Source organism: Argopecten irradians, chromosome 2 (assembly GCF_041381155.1).
Source record: "Argopecten irradians isolate NY chromosome 2, Ai_NY, whole genome shotgun sequence".
Lineage (NCBI taxonomy): Eukaryota > Metazoa > Mollusca > Bivalvia > Pectinida > Pectinidae > Argopecten > Argopecten irradians.
The window spans coordinates 68,937,443-68,964,314 of NC_091135.1; the positions used below are offsets into that span (position 1 = coordinate 68,937,443).

Sequence of the window (26,872 nt, forward strand, 5' to 3'; positions counted from 1 at the left end):
AAAATGAAAACCTAAAAATAACAAAAGGCACTATTAGACCATAAGAACAATGTGTCTATGAAGTTTCATAGAAATATCTCTGCTGGTTTTAGAGTTGTGCTCCGGAAACGATTCTTACACATAAATCTGCCATTTTCAGCAATGTTTCCATGGTTACAGAAAAAAAAAGTACAAAAAGTGAAAACCTTAAAATAGCAAAAGGCACTACTAGACCATAAGACTAATGTGCCTATGGAGTTCCGTGCATATATCTCAACCGGTTTTCCAATTATGCTCCGGAAACGAACCTGGTACAAAAATATGATATTTTCAGCAATGTTTCCATAGTTACGGAAAAATGCAAAAAATGAAAACCTAAAAATAGCAAAAGGCACTACTAGACCATAAGACCAATGTGTGTATGAAGTTTCGTGGAAATATCTCTACTGGTTTTAGAGTTATGCTCCGGAAACCATTCGTACGGACGGACGGAACCCATTTGTATATCCCCCGCCAACTTCGGTGGGCGGGGGATAATAAATTACTGAAATAGGGCAAAGGAAGGATAAAACCTCAGTCATTTCCATAGCTGGGTCGTCTGTTACCCACAGTCATCCCTATTACCTTGCGTTAGTTGACTATCACTGTGACAGACGGCAAAGCAGCAAAATTAATGTTCACTGTTAACCCTAGTCATGTTGCGACTAACTGTAGTCAGTCTGTGTACTGTTCGGCCACTTTATATATTGTAACATGAATAGTTCCAAAATAAACCTGTTTTCAAAGGTTATTTCGATACTGGCCATTCAATAAATATGTCTGCTTTATTTGGGTAAAATGTGTATTTTTTGTTTCGGAAAGGTAGTGGGCATTTAAGGATATTTGCATGGAGAACTATTTCTAGACGACTCCCAATACTGCTGTAATGTTACCTATATATCACCATGGTGTTATAAAAAAAAAACTCCACTAATTTGTTCAGTTTTTCGTCTTTTAATATTATATATATCATCCGAAAATAAATTAAAAAGTATATTCAGTATAAAGTTCATGATTTTCTTTCACAAGCAAAGCAGGTCAAAAGTTGGTTAAAAAAATCAATGTCCTTATTAAACATGCAGTGTAATTCACAACCAATCAGTAGAATCCGATTATAAATGTCATTCAACTACAGTCACATCCTCACTTAAACGCCTGTCTGTAAAAAGTTTTTGTTTCCTAAGGGCTTTCGAGATCCCTGAAAAGAAGAAAAAAGTACAATATTAAAAACAATATTCCATAAAATACAAATCATCAGATTTCAGTCAAAATGTACAGAGAGCACTTACGGCTCATGTGTCTGCAATTGGCCCTCCCTCATTTTTTCTCCATTTCTAGAACATGTCATTAAACTAGCTTCAGAACTAATATCCCAATATCATCTCAAATTTTCTTAGTTCTTTTAAGTGCCCACTGAAAGCTTAAGGGCTACAATATGGCTGCTGATAATTAAATTCTCAAATGCATAACTGAGATATAAAATTATTGGCAGTTTTGACTAGCATTTTGTAAAAACCACTACTAAGGTTGATCACAGTAATGCATTTAAATTTCTCATTTACCTAAACATTTAACAATGTTATAGTGAAAACTGGCATGCAAAGTGCTGTGATGTGCGAAATTGTTTATTGTTTGGTTAGCTTTCCAAAATAGTTTGGGTTAACATGAGATAAAAATGGAGCATTACCAAATTCATTTATTATTCTATGGGAAGAATTCAGATTTGAGTTAAATGTCAAGTCTGTATAGAGTGAGACTTAAGTTGATAAAACAAGTATACATAACAAACAAGAAATACAGTCTGTCGCTGTCAATGAGTGATAAAACAAGTTTACATAACAAACAAGAAATACAGTCTGTCGCTGTCAATGAGTGATAAAACAAGTATACATAACAAACAAGAAATACAGTCTGTCGCTGTCAATGAGTAATAAAACAAGTATACATAACAAACAAGAAATACAGTCTGTCGCTGTCAATGAGTGATAAAACAAGTGTACATAACAAACAAGAAATACAGTCTGTCGCTGTCAATGAGTGATAAAACAAGTGTACATAACAAACAAGGAAGACAGTCTGTCGCTGTCAATGAGTGATAAAACAAGTATACATAACAAACAAGGAAGACAGTCTGTCGCTGTCAATGAGTGATAAAACAAGTTACATAACAAACAAGAAATACAGTCTGTCGCTGTCAATGAGTGATAAAACAAGTATACATAACAAACAAGAAATACAGTCTGTCGCTGTCAATGAGTGATAAAACAAGTATACATAACAAACAAGAAATACAGTCTGTCGCTGTCAATGAGTGATAAAACAAGTATACATAACAAACAAGAAATACAGTCTGTCGCTGTCAATGAGTGATAAAACAAGTATACATAACAAACAAGAAATACAGTCTGTCGCTGTCAATGAGTGATAAAACAAGTATACATAACAAACAAGGAAGACAGTCTGTCGCTGTCAATGAGTGATAAAACAAGTATACATAACAAACAAGAAATACAGTCTGTCGCTGTCAATGAGTGATAAAACAAGTATACATAACAAACAAGAAATACAGTCTGTCGCTGTCAATGAGTGATAAAACAAGTTTACATAACAAACAAGAAATACAGTCTGTCGCTGTCAATGAGTGATAAAACAAGTATACATAACAAACAAGAAATACAGTCTGTCGCTGTCAATGAGTGATAAAACAAGTATACATAACAAACAAGAAATACAGTCTGTCGCTGTCAATGAGTGATAAAACAAGTTTACATAACAAACAAGAGAAATACAGTCTGTCGCTGTCAATGAGTGATAAAACAAGTTACATAACAAACAAGAAATACAGTCTGTCGCTGTCAATGAGTGATAAAACAAGTTTACATAACAAACAAGAAATACAGTCTGTCGCTGTCAATGAGTGATAAAACAAGTTACATAACAAACAAGAAATACAGTCTGTCGCTGTCAATGAGTGATAAAACAAGTATACATAACAAACAAGAAATACAGTCTGTCGCTGTCAATGAGTGATAAAACAAGTATACATAACAAACAAGAAATACAGTCTGTCGCTGTCAATGAGTGATAAAACAAGTATACATAACAAACAAGAAATACAGTCTGTCGCTGTCAATGAGTGATAAAACAAGTGTACATAACAAACAAGAAATACAGTCTGTCGCTGTCAATGAGTGATAAAACAAGTATACATAACAAACAAGAAATACAGTCTGTCGCTGTCAATAAGTGATAAAGCAAGTTTACATAACAAACAAGAAATACAGTCTGTCGCTGTCAATGAGTGATAAAACAAGTATACATAACAAACAAGAAATACAGTCTGTCGCTGTCAATAAGTGATAAACAAGTTTACATAACAAACAAGAAATACAGTCTGTCGCTGTCAATAAGTGATAAAACAAGTATACATAACAAACAAGAAATACAGTCTGTCGCTGTCAATGAGTGATAAAACAAGTTTACATAACAAACAAGAAATACAGTCTGTCGCTGTCAATGAGTGATAAAACAAGTATACATAACAAACAAGAAATACAGTCTGTCGCTGTCAATGAGTGATAAAACAAGTTTACATAACAAACAAGAAGACAGTCTGTCGCTGTCAATGAGTGATAAAACAAGTATACCTAACAAACAAGAAATACAGTCTGTCGCTGTCAATAAGTGATAAAGCAAGTTTACATAACAAACAAGAAATACAACCTGTCGCTGTCAATGAGTGATAAAACAAGTTTACATAACAAACAAGAAATACAGTCTGTCGCTGTCAATGAGTGATAAAACAAGTGTACATAACAAACAAGAAAGACAGTCTGTCGCTGTCAATGAGTGATAAAACAAGTTTACATAACAAACAAGGAAGACAGTCTGTCGCTGTCAATGAGTGATAAAACAAGTATACCTAACAAACAAGAAATACAGTCTGTCGCTGTCAATGAGTGATAAAACAAGTTTACATAACAAACAAGAAATACAGTCTGTCGCTGTCAATGAGTGATAAAACAAGTGTACATAACAAACAAGAAATACAGTCTGTCGCTGTCAATGAGTGATAAAACAAGTATACATAACAAACAAGAAATACAGTCTGTCGCTGTCAATGAGTGATAAAACAAGTGTACATAACAAACAAGAAATACAGTCTGTCGCTGTCAATGAGTGATAAAACAAGTATACATAACAAACAAGAAATACAGTCTGTCGCTGTCAATAAGTGATAAAGCAAGTTTACATAACAAACAAGAAATACAGTCTGTCGCTGTCAATAAGTGATAAAACAAGTATACATAACAAACAAGAAATACAGTCTGTCGCTGTCAATGAGTGATAAAACAAGTTTACATAACAAACAAGAAATACAGTCTGTCGCTGTCAATGAGTGATAAAACAAGTATACATAACAAACAAGAAATACAGTCTGTCGCTGTCAATAAGTGATAAAGCAAGTTTACATAACAAACAAGAAATACAGTCTGTCGCTGTCAATGAGTGATAAAACAAGTGTACATAACAAACAAGAAAGACAGTCTGTCGCTGTCAATGAGTGATAAAACAAGTTTACATAACAAACAAGGAAGACAGTCTGTCGCTGTCAATGAGTGATAAAACAAGTGTACATAACAAACAAGAAATACAGTCTGTCGCTGTCAATGAGTGATAAAACAAGTGTACATACAAAAACAAGAAAGACAGTCTGTCGCTGTCAATGAGTGATAAAACAAGTTTACATAACAAACAAGAAATACAGTCTGTCGCTGTCAATGAGTGATAAAACAAGTTTACATAACAAACAAGAAATACAGTCTGTCGCTGTCAATGAGTGATAAAACAAGTTTACATAACAAACAAGAAATACAGTCTGTCGCTGTCAATGAGTGATAAAACAAGTATACATAACAAACAAGAAATACAGTCTGTCGCTGTCAATGAGTGATAAAACAAGTGTACATAACAAACAAGAAATACAGTCTGTCGCTGTCAATGAGTGATAAAACAAGTATACATAACAAACAAGAAATACAGTCTGTCGCTGTCAATGAGTGATAAAACAAGTTTACATAACAAACAAGAAATACAGTCTGTCGCTGTCAATGAGTGATAAAACAAGTATACATAACAAACAAGAAATACAGTCTGTCGCTGTCAATAAGTGATAAAACAAGTGTACATAACAAACAAGAAATACAGTCTGTCGCTGTCAATGAGTGATAAAACAAGTATACATAACAAACAAGAAAGACAGTCTGTCGCTGTCAATAAGTGATAAAACAAGTGTACATAACAAACAAGAAATACAGTCTGTCGCTGTCAATGAGTGATAAAACAAGTGTACATAACAAACAAGAAAGACAGTCTGTCGCTGTCAACGAGTACAACATGATAGTAAACTGTGATATGACACCAAAATATTGCAATGAAAACGTGTGCTTTCAATAAAACTCTGAATGTAAAGACATACCATGTAAAAAAATGCTGCAGCTGTGTCAATGACAACGAAGAGGCAGAAAAATAGGCAGGGTAGAATGTAAATTACTTTATTATTGATTTATCATAATAAAGTTATACCCGCCAAATTATCTATACAAACTAAAAATTAAAACTATAATCCACTTATTTAGAGCACTTGCATTTCCCTGGTTTTTAAGGCTAGCACATAATGATTTCACACTTGCTTTTACATATAGACAGGGTAGTATAATTATGATTTAAGACATTATGAGCTGCTGATTTTACTTAGGTTTTAATTCTGCTGCAGTGTTTTCTTCTTTTTAATACATTGAGCTAACTGCTCCTGCTACATCCCTTATTAGTGAGATGAATGCTTTGTAAGAGAACTGTCATTTTCTCACACGAAGAGACAATAAGACACCTGTTCATACAAGCAATACACTCTGCTGCCTAAACTAGGTTTAAATGACAAGAATGCTTGCTGCAGGCAATAGGAAGGATGTAGATTATTTCAGGGTAAAAAATTAACTTTCTCTCTTATTTTAAAAAGAAGCATTTCTTTTTACTAGCACTCAAACACAACTTAAAAATGTTAAATTAAGTAAATAGCACTCTACAATTTAATACTTTGTACAGATATATTAAACAGACTCATTTTGTAAATTCATGAGAATTTACTATTCCAAGACATATATATAAGTTTGTAATTTTTCATAAAGAATTTGATGATTTGAAACGGATTAAAAATATGAATAGTGAAAATACTACTAGATACAATTATTTTGAAAAAAAAAACAACAAAAAAACCACAGTAAATGCTTTAAAACTCTTTCTATAAGTATTATATAGTGTACCTGATATATTTATATATCAGTTCCCCTGAAATAACCTACAATTCCTGGTTGTTGGATAAATATATACATACAGAAACTGTACAAACTAATATCTAAAATTGTAAAAATTATCACATCTATACACTAACATAAAGCCAAAATAACTCTTCAATTGCTTAAAACATTTGAAAGACAACACATTCTTACAAAATACATGTTAAAAACATTTTAAAAAGTACATATTACTAAATAGATAAAAAGCAGCTGACCCTAGGAAGGGTTGCTACATAACTACAACTAACCCTGTACACCTGGGTTAATCTTATTGGATCTTTTTGGAGTGGCTACTGAATTTAAAATTTTACCAAGAGCTTTGATAGGTGTGGCAAGAGTATATTTGTTTTTCTCGGGTAGACTGGATTCATCCTCAAACATTTTGACAAGATTACGAACCTTGGAAGCGCTTTTTGTTGCAGAGTTCCCACGGAATTTCTTGTTTGGTGTATTTATTATGTTGAAGGCAGTGTTATTTAACCACTTCTTTGCAGACTGAAAGGAAAAAATTGTATATTACTATTACCTCTAAAACACATTTTGAGCTAACAATCATAAGACCGACTTACAATATCTATAATTTTCCTGACAAATCACATATGTACATGTTCATCTTGAATTGTTTTTTTAGTAAAATGCATTTTAAAGTTGCAGCTACCTGTTGTAACAACTACCTGCTTTCTCTGTAGATATAGACTCTAATCTAATAAACCCAGAACCACTGTATTACTTGTAATCTAACACTTAACCGATCAAGCTACATTGCAGCTAGTATCCACTAGTGCTTATACCAACCTTATATAAAGCCTATGGGTAGAAGGTGGTACCTCTCACAAAGCCTTTGGATAAGGCAGACACTTTTATTAGAAAAAGCCTAGTAGAAACTAAAGAATACTATCTATCTAAAATATACCTTTCTTAAGGATGTTGGTTCATTCTCTTCATTCACAGATCTTTTTGGTGTCCGTTTTGATCTGGTGTTTCCAATAGGTGTTCTAGGTGAACGTAGATTGTAGCGTGGGGTGCCCTTCGAGTTTCTCCGTACACTAGTAGAGTTACCTGGAGTTGGAGGGCCAGGTTTCTGGTATGCAATGCCATGTCTAGGTTGCTAAATAATTATAAAATTGACATAGTTTTTGTGTAATAAGAATTGAGATGATATAAAATGTCGAATTTATATGCTTCAAAACTATCGATTACCAATGTCTTAATTATTTTAGCAAGAGATGCTTTTTAATTTAAGGATGTGCAAATGTTTAGGGGGTGGAGGAAAACAGAGTTACCCAGAGAAAAACTACTGATCATTGGTCAGCAACTGGCAACTGCTCCACAATGGGTTTGAACTCCTAGAGGTGGAGGACTAATAAATATCTTAAAAAATACAGTTTACTCAAAGTTAATCAATTACCTGTTTTGATGACTCTCCCTCGTCACTTGAACTTTCCTGTTTTCTTTTCAGCCCATGTGGAAGAGCAGTGGAAAATGCCAGACTTTCTCGAACTGAGTTTTCAGAATATTGCTGCATTTCTACAGGGTAAGTGGTGCGGTTGTGTGGCAGTTGAAGAGTGTTGCGCCTCTGCAGTTCGCTGAACCGCTTCCATTCCATATCAGCAGGTTCATCTTCCATTGCAAATAAATTTGCTGTACCCCCTATCGATATTCAATAACAAAAATATACATCAAGGGGTTAAATCTGTGTTACAAACTTAAAAGTCAATAACAATCTACTGCCTCTGTAATACAAAATCATTCTATTTTTTAATTCTGATTTTGAACACTGAAAAAATTGTTTGTGTAAAGATTCTATATTAATATGGAAATCCACATCACAATATTTTTTCTGACACCAGGGTTCCAAAATGAACCTTTTCTTAATCCTCAGCAGGATTTATTTTTACTAACCGTTCCAGCACTAATTTATTTCCCATTACTTAACAGTCCTATCTAACAAATTCTAGGGTTCTGGTTTGAGTGGATATTTTATTGGTCAAGCCCCAAATGAGATCTATTTTACTCAATGCAGAGATCAAAGAATTAACCTGGGGATGAGTCCAGATAATTAAGGAAGGTGAAAAGAGAGAGATTCTTCCAAAATGTAACCAAGACTAGATGGAAGAGTTTGTCTTTCAGACCTAACTTACTAGGAAGGGAAGCAATAGAGCGGCCAGAGTCGGTACTCATCATACTACTATCAAGGTTTGCTGATAGAAGTCGAGAAGATCGTCGGAGTGGTGCTTCCTCTTCTGAAGAACTGTGTAAAGATGAGAATAGTTAGTGTTAAATACACAAAATTCACAACCTCTGAAAACTGTAAAACATATTTAGAAATGCATCTATTAAAAGAAATAGTAAACATTTAAACAGGTTAATATATCCATCAAAATCCAAACTCACAGTCTAAATACTGACAACCCATACTTCTTGTGATCTAGTCACGCTAACATTATACGTCTCGTACACCTCCACCCTACTATATTTATCTTTGTGTACAACAAGTCTAATAAATTATCAAAATGTCACAAACATTAGCCTCCAGGTTATTATACTGAAGGTGCTGGGATTAAACGTGATTGTATAACACACCTGTGTGGTTGATTCGGCAGATCATCTTCCTTACGATTTAAACAATTCTGTACAAAGTCTTTGTTGTCACCAATAAACTGGTTGCTGGTGATGTCTAGTTGTTTTCGCAGTGTATCTATCTGTCTTTTGGAGGACTTTAACTCAGCTTTTAGTTCCACCACTTGTTTGCCTATAACAGAAAATCTCCCAATTATTGCTACCATTGAAATCTTTTTAGGTCTTCTTATTTTCTTGTATAAAATAAAATTTAGAATGCAGTAAAGTTGTTTGAATGATGGTTGTAATCATTACATAAATATCAAGTGTGTAGAGAGGGAAATGACAGCTATAATCAGTACAACTTCACCTCTTACTGTTCACATTGACCAAGCTGATTTTCCAGTTCTGTAGCAGTTTGGGCTTTTTCAATAAAGTATCTATCTGACCTTGTTTCCAAATCAAATCAATGTCAAGATTTCTTTACTACTATTTGTAATATGGATTTTGTAGTTCAGCTTAAATTAACATCTTATATTATACTATTACACTGAAAATAGGTACTCCATGGACCAGCATACAAAACATTTTAAATCCAGCAGGGTTTTATATATCAGATCATGTACGTTTACTTACAAAGAGTTGTGTTGTTCACCTTTTCCTTTTCTAGTTTGTCCTGTAACCCATGTTGGTTACTTTGTCCAGTTTCTAGAAGACCCTAATTAAAAGTAAACATTGTTCCCCTTTACATATCATCTTTAATTATATATTGTATAAGTTTAATAACAATTTGAGAAAGGTATTTTTCCAGCAAATTGATAAAGAAAACTTGTTAAATGTAAAATGCAAATGCATTTTCGTTGAAAAATTAAAATATTTGACCTCGAAATCATTTCACAATTAACACAGATAATCCTTTTGGATTGATGTCATCAGCTGAGTTTTACAGTGACCAACACAAGGCTTTTCCTATGCTAACCTGGAGCCTTTTGACTTCCTTGGAAAGGTCAGTAGATTTTTTCTCAAATTTTTTGGCAACAGTCACATTGAAATCGGTCTCCTTCTTGAGGAGGTCTATGACTTCCTTCTTCTTGTTATAATGGATACGATAGTTATCAATGGTCTGCTGTAGTTTGGCCTCAGTACTCTCCATTGTTTTGATCCTTTCATTGAGCTGAAAACACGAAGTACATTGATCAATGTGAAGATATTTGTCATTTGAAAAAAAAAGAAATTATTAGGAAAAAAATATTGCACTTGAAATTTCACATTTGTTTGATATTAATATGAAGGTGGAGATATACCAGAGGAATCAGGAGAAAGAAAACAGTGGCAGGTAACTATGTACCTCAGTCTTCAAACCCAGACATGGAGCAGTAGAATGTCAGAAACCCTAAACCTATAGTGATAGTATTACCTGTCTCAGGTCCTCATCAGTATTTGAGCAGTGCTCCTGAAGCCTGGATAGTTCTGTACGGAGTTCCTCCTCCTCTGCTTCCCTCGACCCTTTCACCTCCGCAAGCTTTAACTGCCATTGTTGCAAATTCAGAGCAGCATTTTCCTTCATGTTTGTCACCTAAAAATAAATCAGGAATCACAAAAATATGTGATGATGCTTGTACATCAATGTAAATGTACATACTTTTATCTTTTTTTTTTATGATGTTTTTTTTTTGGTGCTGGCCACTGTTGTATATTTGTAACAATGAAGTATTTTTAGACTATAATATTGTAATAATAAAGTACGTCGTTAGTACCGACCTGTTTTTTGAACTTGGTGATTTCGTTTGTGGCCTCATCTAGCTTGCTACTGAGATCAGAACACTGACTTTTAGCTGCTGCAGTCCGGCTCTGTTCCTGCTGCAGCAGTTGTGTGCTCTCCTTCTGAAAATCTGATAACTTTGACTTAAACTCCTGACGCAAGTTGTTAAGTTCTTCATTATGACTGGTAGTCTGATTTGCCATGCTTATGTCACAACTCTGTTTCATTTCCTTCATGCCTTTCTCTAGTTCATCACACCGAGCTTGTTGTTCATGTAATCTATTGGCCAGCTCCTTTTGATTTTCCGTTTCTGATGTCAATAAGTCTTGTATCTTATCCATTTTATTTTGATAGTCTGACTTCACTTTTTCTAACATGGCACTGTTTTCTGCTTGGTGTTTCTTTTCTAAGTCTGTCAGTTCGTTTTGTTTCTTCTCCAGTTTCTTTTCCATGTATGTTATCCGATTTTGTAGTAATGCTTTATCAGTGGCAGCAGTCATCTCTTTTTCATGCACAATAGCTTGAAGTCGGATTTGGAAGTTCTGGTCCTGACGTGCCAGCTCGTCACGGCATTCTTGTGTATGTTCCTCTGTTGCCTTATGGTACTCGCTCTCCAACTGACAAAGCTGTGAACGCCAGTATTGCTCACTTTCTTTCACTGTATGCTGACAGCTGGCACGAACTTGCTCCAGTAACTCTGTTTTTTCCTTTAGTTCTGACTCTATTTGCACTACTTTTGCCTCCAGGATGACCTTGTCATTACTATCTCTCTCGATCATCAGTTGCTGGTTCAGCTTCAGAATCGTTTGCTCCAGTGAACGTCGTTTCTCACCAGCTTCCTTAAGCTCTTGATTTGTCGACGTCATATCCTTTAGAAAATCTTGCATTTTCTCTTCATGGCTCTTGATAAAAGCATCACAATCTGCTTTCATCTGACCCTTCATCTCTGAGATGGAAGTCTCATACTCCTCTGTTACCAACTTCAATTTCTTGGACAAACCATCATTTTCACTTGAAGCTTTTTCCAGTTGACTGCTTAAGTTACTAATCGTTCGTTCATATTTCGTTTGAGATGATTCTAATCTTTCAGTCAAAACTGCTAGGTCACTCAATGCTTTTTCCTTCTCCAATGTGAGATCACTGATTGAGGTTTCGTACTTGGCTGTTTCAGACTGTAATCTTTCTGATAAAGCAACACTGTCATTTGTGGCCTTTTCCAATTTGCAGTTGAGTTCAGAGATTGAACTTTCATACTTGGTTTTCACAGTCTCACACTTTTCAACCCATACACCATTATCCGTTGCCGATTTTACCTGCTCGGAGTTGAGATCACGAACAGATGATTCATACTTTTCTGTCATACATGCCAAGCTGTCAGTCAGATGTTTGTTTTCACATGACACCTTCTCCAGTTCTGATTTCAGATCAACAGTTGAAGCTTCAAACTTTGCTGTCACCAATTCCAATTGTTCTGTTAACACACCATTGTCACACAGTGCAGTTTTCAGTTCTTCCTTTTGAATCTGAGATTCCGAACCTAACTGCTCACATTTTACATGTATTGTTTCCATGTCTTGTGTTTTTTCTGCCACTTGTGCTTTCAGAGACTCTATCTCACCATGGTTATTATCTTTCTCCTTTCGAAGTTGTTCATTTTCCTGTGAATGTTTTGACACAAGTAATTCTAAAGAGGAAATCTGACCACTTTTGTCACCAAGAACCTCTTCAAGCAAGCTGGTCTTTGTTGTCAGGTCAGAGAGCTGTTTGTCCAGACAAGATATCTTTTCACACTGCTCATTGCACCAACCCTGCAGTGATTCTTTTTCGGATGAGAGTCGAGTGATGTTTATAGACAAATCCTGCTTGTCTCCCATTAGATTTGAAATCTCAACATCACGCTCAGAAATACAATCACTCAGAGAAGAAATCTCATTGTCCTTTTCTCGTATCACCGATTCCAAATCGCTGGCCTTTTCACTGAATTCTGACACACGACTGTTCAGTTCAGAATTGACTTTTTTCAGGTTGCAGACATCATTGTCCTTTTCTAAAATGGCTGCCTCTAATGAAGTAATTTTGTCAGACTTTTCCTGAGATATTGTTTTCTGTTCTTCCATGACATTGCTGATCCTAGATGACAATTGTTGCACCTCTTCAGACAATGCCTTATTTTCTTGTACCAGCTGATCATTGCTGACTTGTTTGGTCTCAGCTACCTTTGTGACAAGAACCACTTGGCCATTCAGTTCATCGATCTGTTCTTGTAAATTGGACACCTCCTTGGTAAGGGCCTCATTCTCACTGTTCCTTGTCTGGATCTGCCTTGTCAGGTCGGTAAGACGGCTGTCCAGAGTCGTGCCTTTCGACACGCTGACCTGGAATTGTTCCTTTAGTTGTTCTAACTGTTTGTGAACTCCCTCACATTCCTTTTGAGACTTGGAGAGATCCCTGGTCAGTGTTGATTGTGTCTGTGCTGACTCTGTTCTATGTTTTTCTAATTCCTCAGAGATACATTTCATCTCATTTGCATATTCCTTCTGAATATTCTGTAGTTCTGATTTGCTTTCTTTAAGCTTTTTTTCAAGACACTGTTTAATCTCTGACACTTTGGAAAGCTCCATATGTTGTTCATCTAAACATTCAGTGAGATGAGACAGTTCACTACTGGACTGTGCCAAAGAGGTTTTTAGGTCCGAAATAACTGACTTCTGAACGTCAATGTCTTTTTTGAGTGTGCAACTTAGCTGTTTTTCCTTGTCTAGATCTTTTTCTATACTCCTTAGTTGCTGCTCAAGATCTGAACGAGTTGTAGTCTCCAGTGCCAAGTTCTCCTTCAGGGTTGTAACTTCAGCCTCTGACTTCTCAAGGGACTGACTGAGATCCACACAAAGCTGCTCCTTTTGTACTACTTGGTGTTTTAAACCACTCTCTTTTTCTGACCACTTGGCCTGTTGTCTATTTGCCGTCATCTCTAGCCCCTGTACTTTACCATCAAACTCAATCCTCATCCTGTCCATCTCGCGTTTACACTCCTCACACTCACTTTCTAGTTTGGATATGGTATCCACTAATTCTTCTGTCTCCGATCTTGCACTGTTTTTGCTGCTAGTTATTTCAACCTGTAGCTGCTCCACTGATGATGTTTGCCGAGCAAGTTGACCCTCCAGTGAGCCCTTTACTTCCTTTAGTGTGTTGACTTCCTCTTGAAGCCGGGTCTCCGTCTCACAGATTTCTTCCTTGAGACTAGCCATTTCTTCCTTTAGACATTTCACACTGTTATCCTTGACCCACAATTCATTTTCCATGCGGATCTCAAGTTGTTTTAAGCTATTCTGACTCGCCTTAAGTTTAGACTTGAGGTCAGCCTCGACCTTGACTGACTCATCCCTCTGCTGCTGGATTTGAGAATGAAGAGAATCGACTTTTGTCTGCCAGGCAGTCTGTTCCAGCTTTAGTTTTTGTTCTATAGACTTCTGCTCAGATTTAGCAAAGTCCACTGATGCGGCAAGAGTCTTTCTCCTCTCTTCTGTGGCAAGTTTCTGTCCCTCAGCCTCCTGGGAAGACAAAATCAGATAAGCTGTTTCAGAAGATATCCATCATGGAAATATCTATATAGCAAAGGAAAAGAATTCTTCAAAAGTGTTACACTCATTAAAAACGATAATTTTTCTAAGAATACTAAAGATAATTTAGAAATGTTTTTAGACACCATATCATCAAAAAAAACGCATGTGATGGTGATAATAATCATATTCTCTTGTGAATAGATATCTAATGTTTTGTTATGATTTCTCTTTGTAGTATGGCATTCTCAATAATTCACAAGAATAGACATCTCTGTATAATGACCTCAATACTGGTCTAGATCAGGAGTGTCACCAAACTGAGTCACACCACAAGACAACCTACCATGGTCAACAGCTGTATCTCAGTCTGAGCATGTGACAGTTTAGTCCGCAGACAAACGACCTCCTCTTCTGCTGACTGTTTCTCTGAGCTAGCTGTATTTAGGAGAGTTGTTAGTTCACATTCCTTGGACCTCAGAATAGCCCTTTCCGTCTCAAGGGCTGAGAGTTTGTTGGTCATTTCTGACAGGTTCAATTCCAGATCATCTACATTATTTTTGCTGGAGACTAGGGCCTGTTGTAGTTGCTCCATATCATCATCTTTCTTTAACAATCTCTGATGGGTCTCCATAAACTTGGCCTGGAAGTAAACAAAATGAACATTATCTCATTCAAGTTAATATTTCTTTCTGTAAATCTTGTTACCCAGTACAATCTTTGACGTCAATGGTTAGCTGATGTCAGCTAATTCTGTTTTGTTATTCATCATCATGAGTTAATCAAGTCCTATGGTGTATCTGACCAGAACTTTGACTGCATTTGACTGACTTTTAATTTCCAGATAACGCTTATGGATTGGAATGAACTCAGTAATTACTCCTTTCATAAACACAATTGAAATGAATAAAAATAACCCTTCTGTCAGTGAGTAAGACCTAACACTGACAACTATTTACAGCATATAAGACCTACCTCAAATATCCTTTTCGTTTCCGTAACGTCCACTAGTTCTTTCTCCAGGCGCTTGTAGGACACCGGATCATACCAGGATTCTGTGAGCTCTGCTAGCTGGTCCTCTAACTCCTTATTACGGGTTTCCAGGATTATACCCATACTCTCTCCATTTTTGTTATGGCCGTCTATAGCTGTAAAAGAAGATAAAATACTAGAGAAAAGTCAGAATGAACAGTTGGATCTTCTAACTGTTCATTTTAAAGTGGACCCTTGTTTTGTATATAATCAAACATATTATCTACGAATTCTTATTATAATACCCATAATAAACCATATCTAGACATGACTGATATGGGTAAAATTATGATACAAAAATATCAGTTTAGATTCAATGGTAATTCAGTCAAGTAATATATAGGTCTATATATGATTTTTTTGAAATGTCAATAAAAAGATCAAGGTCAATCATAGAATTGATTAAAAGACATGCAATTCTTGTACAAAAATATCCTGATACATACAGATCATACATCGCGATACAGAAATTCCCCTCTCTACCAACTACACCATTTAAAATAGACACATTCGTTAATACCTGAAATAGCCATCATTTCTTCCATTTCTGATTTTTCTGTCCTAATCTCATCTAACTGCTGTCGTAATGAGACTCGGGATTCCTCTAGCTCTGCCACTTTTTGCTTGGCTTGTTGAGATTCATATTTGCAATGATCTAGCGCTGATTCTATCTCTGCTATCTGCAGCTTTTGGTGGTGACATTTACTGCGATACTCTTCGTGGCTTTTTTTCAATGCCTCCAATGCTAACAGCTGTAATGCACAAGAAAATAAATATAAAGAGATTGTATTATATAGGATAACACAATAAATCAAATGTTCCTTTATATATGTCTGTTAGACATTAAGTGCTCGCTAACTACTTCCTAAAACCTTAATTTCCAGTACAATATGCATCTAAAAGACCCCTGCTCCGAGATATTTTGCACATACAAAAATGTAATAAATAATTAATAAATAACCCACAGATATATACCCACAAACCTATATGAAACCATCCACGGCAACAGGTGTACATCGCACGATCTCTCATTATCCTTGGGACTATTGCAAGGAGATGGTATATGTCCTTGATGTAAATGTAATAAATACTTTCTTTTACTTCATCAGAACTTTTAACCTGAAATTACTCACACCATTGTATGTCTATATTGATTTGCTTTGTAAAAGTAAAACATATTGTTTTCAAAGTAATTTTATTTTACCTGACTTGATAATGATTCTACTTCTGCTGCTTTGGCAGAGTTCTCTCTTTCCAGAAATTTGCAATGCTCTTTGAAATCTTGAAGCTCAGTATGTTTCAAATGTGCACTGTAAATAGAATACAAAATAAATCCTTATAATGTTTTCAATATCAAGTCTAATCAAGGTTTCTCTTCTTGTGTTTTATCAAGGTGGTATTTACCTTCAGAAAATTCCTTTTTTTTTATTAAAGGAAGTGTCTCTTCTTTAAAAAAAAACATAAAATGCTCTTTGTAAAAATTGTTGAACAGCTTGTGTATAGAATAAGTATTTCAGTTTAAACAGCTTGTGCATAGAATAAGTATTTCAGTTTAAACAGCTTGTGTATAGAATAAGTATTTCAGTTTAAACAGCTTGTGTATAGAATAAGTATTTCAGTTTAAACATTGACTACAACAGGGTCCATATTCAAATAAAAATTAATTTTATGTTCTATCAAAAAAATACAACAACTGTTTTTGAAATTTTGTCCTTGATTTTGACAAGTGGCTCAAGTAATTAATTCTGACCTGCTAGCTTCTTTCTGCAAGTTATCTCTCTCTTGTTTGACTAGCTCTAGCTCATCATACACATCTGTGATATTTCTCTGTCCTTTTAGTGCTGTCTCTAACTCAAGGATTCTACGATCTGAAATCAAAGCATTTTAACATAAATCAACTTCAAAAGTTCTTTAAAAGTTGAAATTAGATTTTCATTGTTTCAGTTATATGTTCAAAGTTTAAAAGTTTAAAGTATTTATAAACTAAAGCTGAAAATAACAAAGGTAATATTACCAATGTTTCTTTATTTATAAAACATTGATTGCATTTTAGTTACCTTTTTTACAGAAAGTAATGCAATTTCATCATCACATATGAAGTGACTGTATACCTTTCTAAAGTGACTATATAACCTACCTTTCTGACCAAGCTGTTGACATTTCTCTTTGATATCCATCTCCAGGTTATCTTTGAAGTGTCTCTCACTTGCCACCACCATTTCTAACTTTCGAATTTCTTTCTCCTTTTCTCTCAGTAGCATCTGTTACAGATACATATATTTAGCTTCATACATTATTTAAACTATCACAGGGGTGTACAATTCCACTAGCCCGACGTCCGGGGCTAGTGAATTTCAGGTCAGGGCTAGTGGCTTCACGATCATTACTAGCCTGTGGGCTAGTGGAAATTTCCTGATAAAAATATATCTTTACATTGAAATTTAGTTTAAATCAGCAGTTTAGCCTTTTATTGCTGTTCAGAATTCTACTAGCAGTAAATGTGTGGTCAAAACTGAAGCGAAAACTCAGATGGTTCCCAAACGTAAATAACATTTTTCATCTAGGTGCATCAAACGCTTTGTTATGTAATTGGTGAAAGTTAAGCGCTTGAGTGACCCAGATGGCCATGTGTTTGCCGATGTTGTTGACAGACAGGGAACGGGAAAATCTAGATTTCTAGACTCTAGATAAAAATTAATTATGAAGTGACTGTTATATTATTTAGCATCACTATCATTTTAGTGTTATAAATTTGAGTATATGAGGGTTGGATTCAGAAAGTACTACTGCTGTGAGATGGATAGAGGATCGTTTTGAAGTATGAAATAATGGTAATTTTTAGTCCTGTGCACTTGCAGATCTATACATATATAGGTATGCTTAGTTAATTGACACAAATAAATTCACTAAATGTTTTTCAAAATAACTTAAATAGAATTGAAATCTTGTAAATGAAAATTAGCAGTGCAATTTAATAATCATTTACAAAATATTTTATTGTAAATTGTCAAATTGAATTTGTGTACAGTTCTTGGAAATAATTTATATGAAATTATGGAATTGGCAACATTTTATTCAAATCTCATGCAAATGTTACTAGATAAAATGGAGGTTTTTTTTTAATATTCATAAAAATCATGGAAAATAAGTAAGATCAGTAAAAAGTAATTTTACTTCAAGATTTTGTTACAAAAATTTCATGAACTGTACTATTTACTAAATTCTAATAAGTTCATCTTACATATAAAATGAAAACAGCAGATATTTAATACTGATTGTATTCATGTTATGTTTCCTTGCTAAGCTTTAATATCAAAGTTAAACTTTAATAGATATACTGATTATGTTTTCTTTCTTTACATCTAATGATAGTTTTAAAGCAAATATTTGAGTGATATAAGAACTATAATTTCAAATCTGAAATATTTTGCATGCGATGGCATTGTTGCATTATCAATATCGACTCAATAATGTTTTCACTATTATATGAATACCTGGTTCCTGTGAAACAATCTGTGTGATATCTTTATTAGCAGATATGGTATTTAACACACTGTTTAGACATGTATTTGTTCTGTACAGGTTTGTACAAAATCCAGATAGAGTAAAATGTGCATATGAAAATGAACGAAAAATAGGGCTAGTAGAATTCTGATCAGGGCTAGTGAAAAATTGTTGCTACTAGCCCTTGGGCTAGTGCAAAATTTTTGGAATTGTACACCCCTGTATCATAACAAATCTCAAATCTAACTCTAGGAAATGTGTGTTGCATTGTAAATTGCTGGACCAGGATACATTTTCCCAAATAGAAAGCATTTGTATCTATTGCAAAATTGCCTCTTGACTAACCTTCTGAGCCACTTGTGGTGACTGCATTAGAGCCGAGAGAGGAGTGAGAGGGCCTGGAGAAGCCAGGGTTAACATCCGCATGGGAGAGCTGATTTCATGGGGGCCCAATCCTCTAGCCAGGTGGGGAGGAACAGGTGTCAGAGGGGTCCCGTTAGATCCTACAACACCATGTACACAGTTATTACATGAATAAATCAAATTCTCGTATATACAGAATAATCAAATTATATTTCCTATCTTGTATTACATTTTCCTAATATATTTCAACCCAATAGTTTAGACCAAAAATTTATATAATTTGACAAATAAATAATGAAATGTTGCAAAATCAAGATTTAGATTTGGTCTTTATCAGTGCTAAGACAATAAACAATAATATCATACTTTTAGAAAAACATCTCAAAAAATTTACTACAGACTTCATATAGTACCTAAGATAAGTTTTAAGGAAGCAAAATAAAGATTCATTATAATGAAAATATTATCAAACAGAAGCAATAACTGAAATATGAAAATAGCATGGGAGAAATAAATGCTCTGAACGAGGACATATGCTGTACAAAATATGAATACAGAGTACGGTACAATATTAAATTACAATACAGATTTACTGATGCAATTTGAACTGTACATGATTAAGGATTTTTAATTGATCTCTTTAAAAGAAAATGTCACTAGAATTAATTTGAAAATTAAGATTTCAAATTTCAAGCTAATTTACAATTTGGACTAGCTTATATTTCTGTAACAAAAGTGTTTACAGGAACAGGGATGCTTAAATACAGTATTACAACAATGCATTATATGTCATAAATTATAAACCCATGGTTAAATTTAAAAAAAAAAACACCAAAAAACAAAAAAAAAAACTGCATACTATTAAAAGAGTAGTGTTCCAGATTAATATTTTTAAACTGAGTGCTGAATATATTTCATGACATGGGGCATACTATAATATGGGTACACATAGTCAATAGTAATTACCCAGTGGTGGTTGTAATCAGTAATTACAACAGTTGCTGATTATACACCACCATCTTGAGTTAAATATTTTGGACTAAGCACAGTACCCCATGTAATATTGGTATATTAACCAATGCTTATTAAATGCATTTTACTTGGTAATAAGAAACCTGGAACACTGCAAATAAATGAACAAGTAAGTTGATAAATATGTGAATGAATGAATGAATGAATGAATGAAAATGTGAATGAATGAATGGATGAAGCATGCAGAGATCAATCTATCCCTTATTAGTTGCAATTATGTCAAGGAATCCACACTTTTATGATAAAATTTATGTTTCCTCAATTTTTCAGACCACACAGTTATATATCAGAAAATCTAGAGCTGCTATTAAATAGTATTAACCATCTGTATATCTTACCTAAAGAAAACAGATATTTTACTGCATTTTTCTTAAAAATTACTTTGTCGATAGACAGATCCAAACAACTTTTCTTAGTGTGAACAAAAGCTCCTAAATAGGATGATTTCCCAAAACATACTGACAGTAGATTGATCACTGGCATACATGCAATGAGGATTTCACAAATAACACAAAAATGTAAGTAGTAAAATGATGTGGTTATATGATATAGTTATGATTTTTATACCAGTTGGGAAGTTGAAAGATTGGTCAACCGTTGGCGTAGATGTAACAATGCCTTTGTTCTGGGAAACTAGTTTGAAGAAAAGATCAGCATCTTTGTGAAAAGTTGACTCTAGGACAAACGGAAAAATATGGCGTGTCTTATCTTAGTTATGTTAGGGTGATAGAAAAGTTAAAAATGTCAGTCAGAACAAAATGTAACTTTTATCAGATGGGGTTGGATGTGTCAGAATAAAAACAAGTGGCTTTTGTAAGTATATAGAAAAAAATGATAATGAAAAAGTCCATTTAACTCATGTTAGTGCTTGTTAAAAGGGAGCAAAACATTATTTACTACTCTTTTCATACTGTTGTCGACTATGTTACACGGAATAATTCAACTCCCTCTTCCCCTTTGTTGAATATAGTCAGTCAACAGTCAATACCGACTTATATTTGAGTATTTGTTTTTGGTATTAAATCTATTATGTTCAAATCAGAAAATCTTCAATAATTTCTACATATTAAGTGCAAATGCTTGCACTCTTTTAAAATTTGGCATATTTAGATTTAATAAATTAACACATAACAACTGTGTTTGTTTTTTGGAAATTTTCTTAAAAACTTCCAGGGTCAAAACTATTAAATAATTAATTCCAGTACGGAAAAAAATAAAAAGTAAATGAAAGAATGAAACAAATACTACAACAATGCACAAGATCACCATGTATCATTTTATGAGTATTCTAGCATTGACTTCTATTAATAACTATTTTCATGCAGTTATATCAATAACAACATCTTCTTTTTACATTTAAACAGAAGTCCGGTGTGAAATTTTAAATCCAGAAATTCCATAGTGAATGGTTCCAGTCTTAGTTTAAAAAAATGTTCAAATGTTTCTTTTAGGGGTAAGTGACTTAGAATTTCTCATATTTAGCAGCTAGATTACCTGAGAGCTACTTCACTGAATATACACATTTAACCAATTAAAGATGCTCCACCGCTGACAGATCATAAACGATACTCACCATTTAAACAATAATTGGTATTTAATCTTGTATATATAAATGTCTAATTAACACAAGAAATAATATAAAGTGATTTATTTTGCTTTTGGTGCATGCTTAGCCAGTACTTCATTCCATATAGGACATAGTGCCACCAGGTTTTTTTCGGGATGCAATTAATTATTTTTAATATTTTGATCTTGAAGTAAAATGAGAAGCTCAAACTTTCCGATGGCGGTAATGGTGCAAAGTAACTTTCGTAACTGAAGAAAAATACTACTTTGTCTGCTCCTGTTTTTCATAAGAGAAATAATACTGTTTCAAGTGTTTGTCAGCGGTGGAGCATCTTTAAAAAAATATATATTTTAACATACAGGTGAATATCAATCAACATCAATCAACATCAAGCTACAAGACAAACACAATATTCTACATCACATGGTAAAAAGCCGATAGAAAATCTGGTAAGAGCTTTTGATTTACAGGTTCAATAAAATATATTTATAGCTATTTTAAAGCTAATATAAATTATACAACAAAATTGTTTGCTGTAGACACACTTACCAGGTTCTCTTTTCTTTTTTAAGATATCAGCAAAGTCTGGTGGGAGACGGGTTGTGAGATCTTGTGATGCAACAATGGGTTCAAGGATCTCCATAATCTCTAGCTGTTCATCTTGAGGCAGGTTCAGGGCAGCATTCACGAATGTCTGTTTATTTTTGTCTTGTACAAATGCCCCAAATAAAGCATACAAAATCTACAGAAAAATAACACAGATTGAAGCTTAAAAAAAGTTATTCCTTCATAAAAATTAGGCTACAAACACTTAACTAAAACTGATGAACTGATACCCCTGTTACCACTATTTATTATTATTATTTTTTATTTAAGGGAAAAAGCATTCCATACCTTCAAGTAGTAAAGCAAATGTCACTGATCAGGGTTATGCTGGTAAAATTATAATCAAACTAATAGATGTGTAATATCTAAAAGTTGGAATTTGACTTACCTTTGCTAGTTCCCATTCTTTTGTTAGGGAATCGGTGGCCGGTGAATCTGCTTCAGCAATGTGTATATCAATCGGTGATGAGTCACAATCCAGTTTGGTGAAATAGTGTTCTAAAAATGATTTAAATGTTAGTTTTTATAATGCAGGTCGTATTATGTTTGCTGCCACCACCGCCATAATTGCCAGGCGTTAGTTGTCAAAACAGCAAATAAATTTTGCAGGGAATCTTGTATTTGTTTGGTATTATAATCTCAACTTAAGTCATCAATACAAATTTTCTTCTGTTATTATTGCTTTTATAAAACTTTACAATTTTGTTTCAGAAAGGTAGTGGGCAGGGCTTGACATTAACTTTTTTAAGGGCTTGCCCTGTCGGGCAGTCGACCACAAAAACCTACCTGCCTGACTGGAAATTTGACTTGCCCAATAGAATTTAAGGAAAAATGATAATAATACCATATAAATATGTGTTTCAGACAGCTGTATATTTTTACATCATTCCCTACATGTACCTCAAACTCTCATTTATATATACTTTCTATTAGCTTTAGTTAAGTTTGAGAAATTTCTCTATTTTTACGATTTATTTTTCATTCCTTTTGATTTTCTTAATTGTTGTTTTCTATGAGCGAATTGAAGAATTAATGATACACTGCAGTAAATAGCAACTTTAAGGTATATAACAAAATACATGTATGTCCTGTTAAGATATCTACAATAAATTGCTCTCACTGTCCAATCGGCCAAGTGATAATTATCAGGAACCTTCCAAACCTAATAACTCCCTTAACACTACCAATCTGCTTCGATATATATCTTAGTCCACAAAGTACCAATGATTATTTACGAGATGAATAGATAACAATATTTTAGGGGCATAGTGATAGACCGATTAATGAGCAGACTAACGATAGTTTCCTTGTAGCCAGCACGGCTAACAAAACATATAAATTTCTTGATTTTCAGTAAAAAGCTGGTTCTGCATAATTAACTTTGTACATAATGATAACCTTTTGATTTCCACCATTGCCATATGTTTGCTTTAGAGCCATTTGTTATTAACCTCTTTGCCATGTTTTCTGTCAAATTTTGTTATGACTGTGTTATCAAAGCGCTTGAATCATCACACCGTGTATACTACATGGGTATACAAACATCTGTTTGACACTCATAGCTCTTAGTTTTGGTTGTATGGTAATTTTATCTAAACGACTGTGATATCAACTCTACATCAGGCTAAAAGTATAAATGGCACTAAATATCCACCTCCTGTCGGGCAAGTCACAAACGTACCTGACCTGCCCGACAGAAGGTCTAACCTGCCAGGGGCAGTCGGGCAATGGTTAATGTCAGGCCCTGGTATGACATAATATAAATCCACAGAATAATCACACATTTTATAGGTGACCCATAGCAATCATATCCAGTCTTGCATAATTTGTGTTAAATCGATTCAAATTTTCGTTACATTCAGTTTTACAAATTCTAGAATGGTTTATGAAGTGGAAAGCTAATATTAACAAAGGTTGACTTGTTAATATGCATGAAAAGCATCGAAAACTAGTAATTTTTATCAGTTTTGGTGAATATTCTGGGAATATTTTAATAAACTTATACATGTTTGTCGAAAATCTGCAAGATGTTTTGTAGATAATGATATTTTTACTTTCCATCACCATTCCGTAGTTTGTCACTACCGAGTAAAAATGGCAACCGACAACCGAGTAGACCTACAAATAGTGGTGGGAGTAAAGAAATTATAAATTCAGTATAAAAATGCAATAGTGACGTTTTATATTTTGGATTTAACATGATTTGGGATAATTCTTTCCAGATATAAATGGTTTAATGTAAACACAATTTGAAATTTTGATTTTATGTTGAGCCCATTTCTGCGCAGTGTGAATCCTGCCTCGATTTGTTAGAGGTTAGATACAACATAATGATATCGTCTTGCTATACCTCTAACTATGTTGGAGTAAGTCAAGATTTCCTATTTGTGCATGCAACTGAAGTTTGGACACCCTGTTTGACAAGTTTAGAAGTTTACATTGTATACCTACCTTCTATGTATTCCTTTATTACTGTAAAGCATTCTTTGTGTGACTTCGCTGCAACTTCATATTTCTCACTGTCGTCAATGCAAAACAAACATTAAATTGATGATACATTGATTCAAAACTTCCTTCGGATGAAATCATTATATTCAATAAGTACTTGAATCTTTTGATTGCCTATTTCTTGCTGTCAATTAGAAATATAAAATATATATATGAAAGGTATTCCAGAGGTTTTTAATTAGCTTTTGTGCTAATTGAACAATACAACAAAATATTTTAATTAAAGCAGATTGAACTGGTTGATATTAAAACATTAGCAAAAATACTGATAAATGATAAAGACAAGAAAGACATTATTCCATTAAGGTGTACACACCTTTCCTTAGACTTAGAGTAACAAAGCTTGAAACTAGAAAATAGTTTACCTCAATTTCATTAAGCCTAAAAACACTTGTCCACTTGTAAGGTCTTGCAATGTAGAAATATTTTTATCGGGAAGAAGAGCATTCACCTGTAAAATTCAAAATTTTATGTTATGTTTAAACATGAAGTTGTAAATCTCTAACTCGGCCGGTTGGTCTTTAGGCTATATACTGTATACGTTGTAGAACCCGTAAACGTGGGCGTTTCCGGTTTTTAATACATTTTATACAGTATCGGATTGATGATAAACAACACATCAAATATTAAAAACATGCATAATACAATTACTACTTCAACTGAAGTTATGATGATATAGTCTGAATTTGAACTAAAGTATGCCAATTGTTCCATTAGTTTTACTATAAAGACTGAGATTAAAAAATGTATCCCCTTTTCGCATATACGTTCAAAATTACCCAGTTGATCACGGCATTTTTCTTTCCACTGTCCATCTTGTCTGGTAAAAACTTCGATAGGACTAGTGCTCGTTTCTTTTCTGACCTAGAAAATAAAAGAGACAAATAAACATGAAAAATAATGTTACAGAGGTACATAGGCCTAATCAAAATCAATCTGATCAAATATATGACTCTAAGTTTAACGTATCAATTTAGATCATCCAGAAACTTATCACGAATCGTCGATTTTTTTGTAGTTACGTGGTTTCTTTGGGTACTCAATGAAAAACACTTACCCGATTCCTTAAATTTTCAATCGCTTAGCATGTTGGATAATTTTAATTTTTGTTCGTTTTACCAAACGACGCACAATCCACATTCAGGGCACCTGCTAAGCGAAACGTTGTTTTGAATTTAGCGCACGCAGCCTCGTTTTGGACGTTGGTTTTGAAAACTAACCTGAGGAATTCAGTAGTTACTTCGGGGGCGTGTTAAGCTACGTATAACAGAACGGTACAGTTGTATTGCTTAATAGTCATAATAAATTAGCATTTGTTTAAAACTATATGTCTTATAGCATTATCGCAAAAAGTTTAATGCATGTTTTCATTAACATAAATGAAACGCAGATATATATTATGAAAAAGAACACATGTTTTGTAAGGTATTCTTTTGTAAACCGGTGCTCAGTGAAATAATATGCCGGGTAATTTAAATCTGGATCCTACTTACATCTGTTTCCTGATATCTTTATGGTTTCGAGAACAGACTCGATTCATGATATTATTGCTTAAGCAACCAACGGGAATTTTTGTAGGCTTATAACTTGGATGCATTTCAATAAATCGCACTCGACTTTGTGTACGCTAAACGTTATGTAGCTAACGCCAGCGATGGTTATTATCTCGGGAAAGGTATATAAATCCTTGGTCTCGGGTGATAGCGATGATCTTTATTCTCCTGATCGCACAAGAACTGTCCTATATATATTCGCCAAGCAGGCTATATATAGGACATATTGCTTAATTGTACGTTTTTCAATTTGCATAATAACACCCTGAGGTTATGCACGCCGTGCCCCGGTGGCCACGCCTCTAAGAGAAGTCTAATTAATTGTCATTAAAACTTCCTAGGCCGTGTAATTACAAATCGCCATTAGGCACTTGTAAGTTCCGTATCCTTGGGTTACGTGCATTGTTTTTGGTGACATGACATAACTGCCTAGTTACAACTTCACGCTG

General features: G+C 34.1%; 1 protein-coding gene across 4 annotated transcripts; it reads right to left on the reverse strand.

Annotated features, from left to right (window-relative positions):
• Positions 1-952: 952 nt before the first annotated feature.
• Positions 953-26,060, reverse strand: LOC138316323 (putative leucine-rich repeat-containing protein DDB_G0290503). 4 transcript variants are annotated; one of them, XM_069257991.1, is made up of 25 exons: positions 25,928-26,060; positions 25,650-25,734; positions 25,236-25,321; positions 24,814-24,881; positions 22,751-22,860; positions 22,306-22,498; positions 20,757-20,864; positions 19,140-19,297; positions 17,428-17,551; positions 17,041-17,158; positions 16,495-16,600; positions 15,811-16,042; positions 15,234-15,406; positions 14,605-14,901; positions 10,695-14,249; positions 10,351-10,509; positions 9,913-10,107; positions 9,570-9,651; positions 8,958-9,126; positions 8,516-8,625; positions 7,783-8,024; positions 7,288-7,482; positions 6,774-6,869; positions 5,498-5,517; positions 953-1,216 (listed from the first exon to the last, which is right to left on the reverse strand). In XM_069257991.1, the coding sequence occupies exons 2-25, from the start codon at positions 25,683-25,685 to the stop codon at positions 1,198-1,200; spliced, it is 6,651 nt and encodes a 2,216-aa protein (XP_069114092.1). In that variant the 5' UTR covers positions 25,686-25,734; positions 25,928-26,060; the 3' UTR covers positions 953-1,197. The 4 variants fall into 4 exon arrangements, with proteins under 4 accessions (XP_069114092.1, XP_069114093.1, XP_069114091.1 ...); XM_069257992.1 differs by lacking the exon at positions 5,498-5,517 and having other exon boundaries at positions 20,757-20,822; XM_069257990.1 differs by lacking the exon at positions 5,498-5,517.
• Between the last annotated feature and the right edge of the window lie 812 nt (positions 26,061-26,872).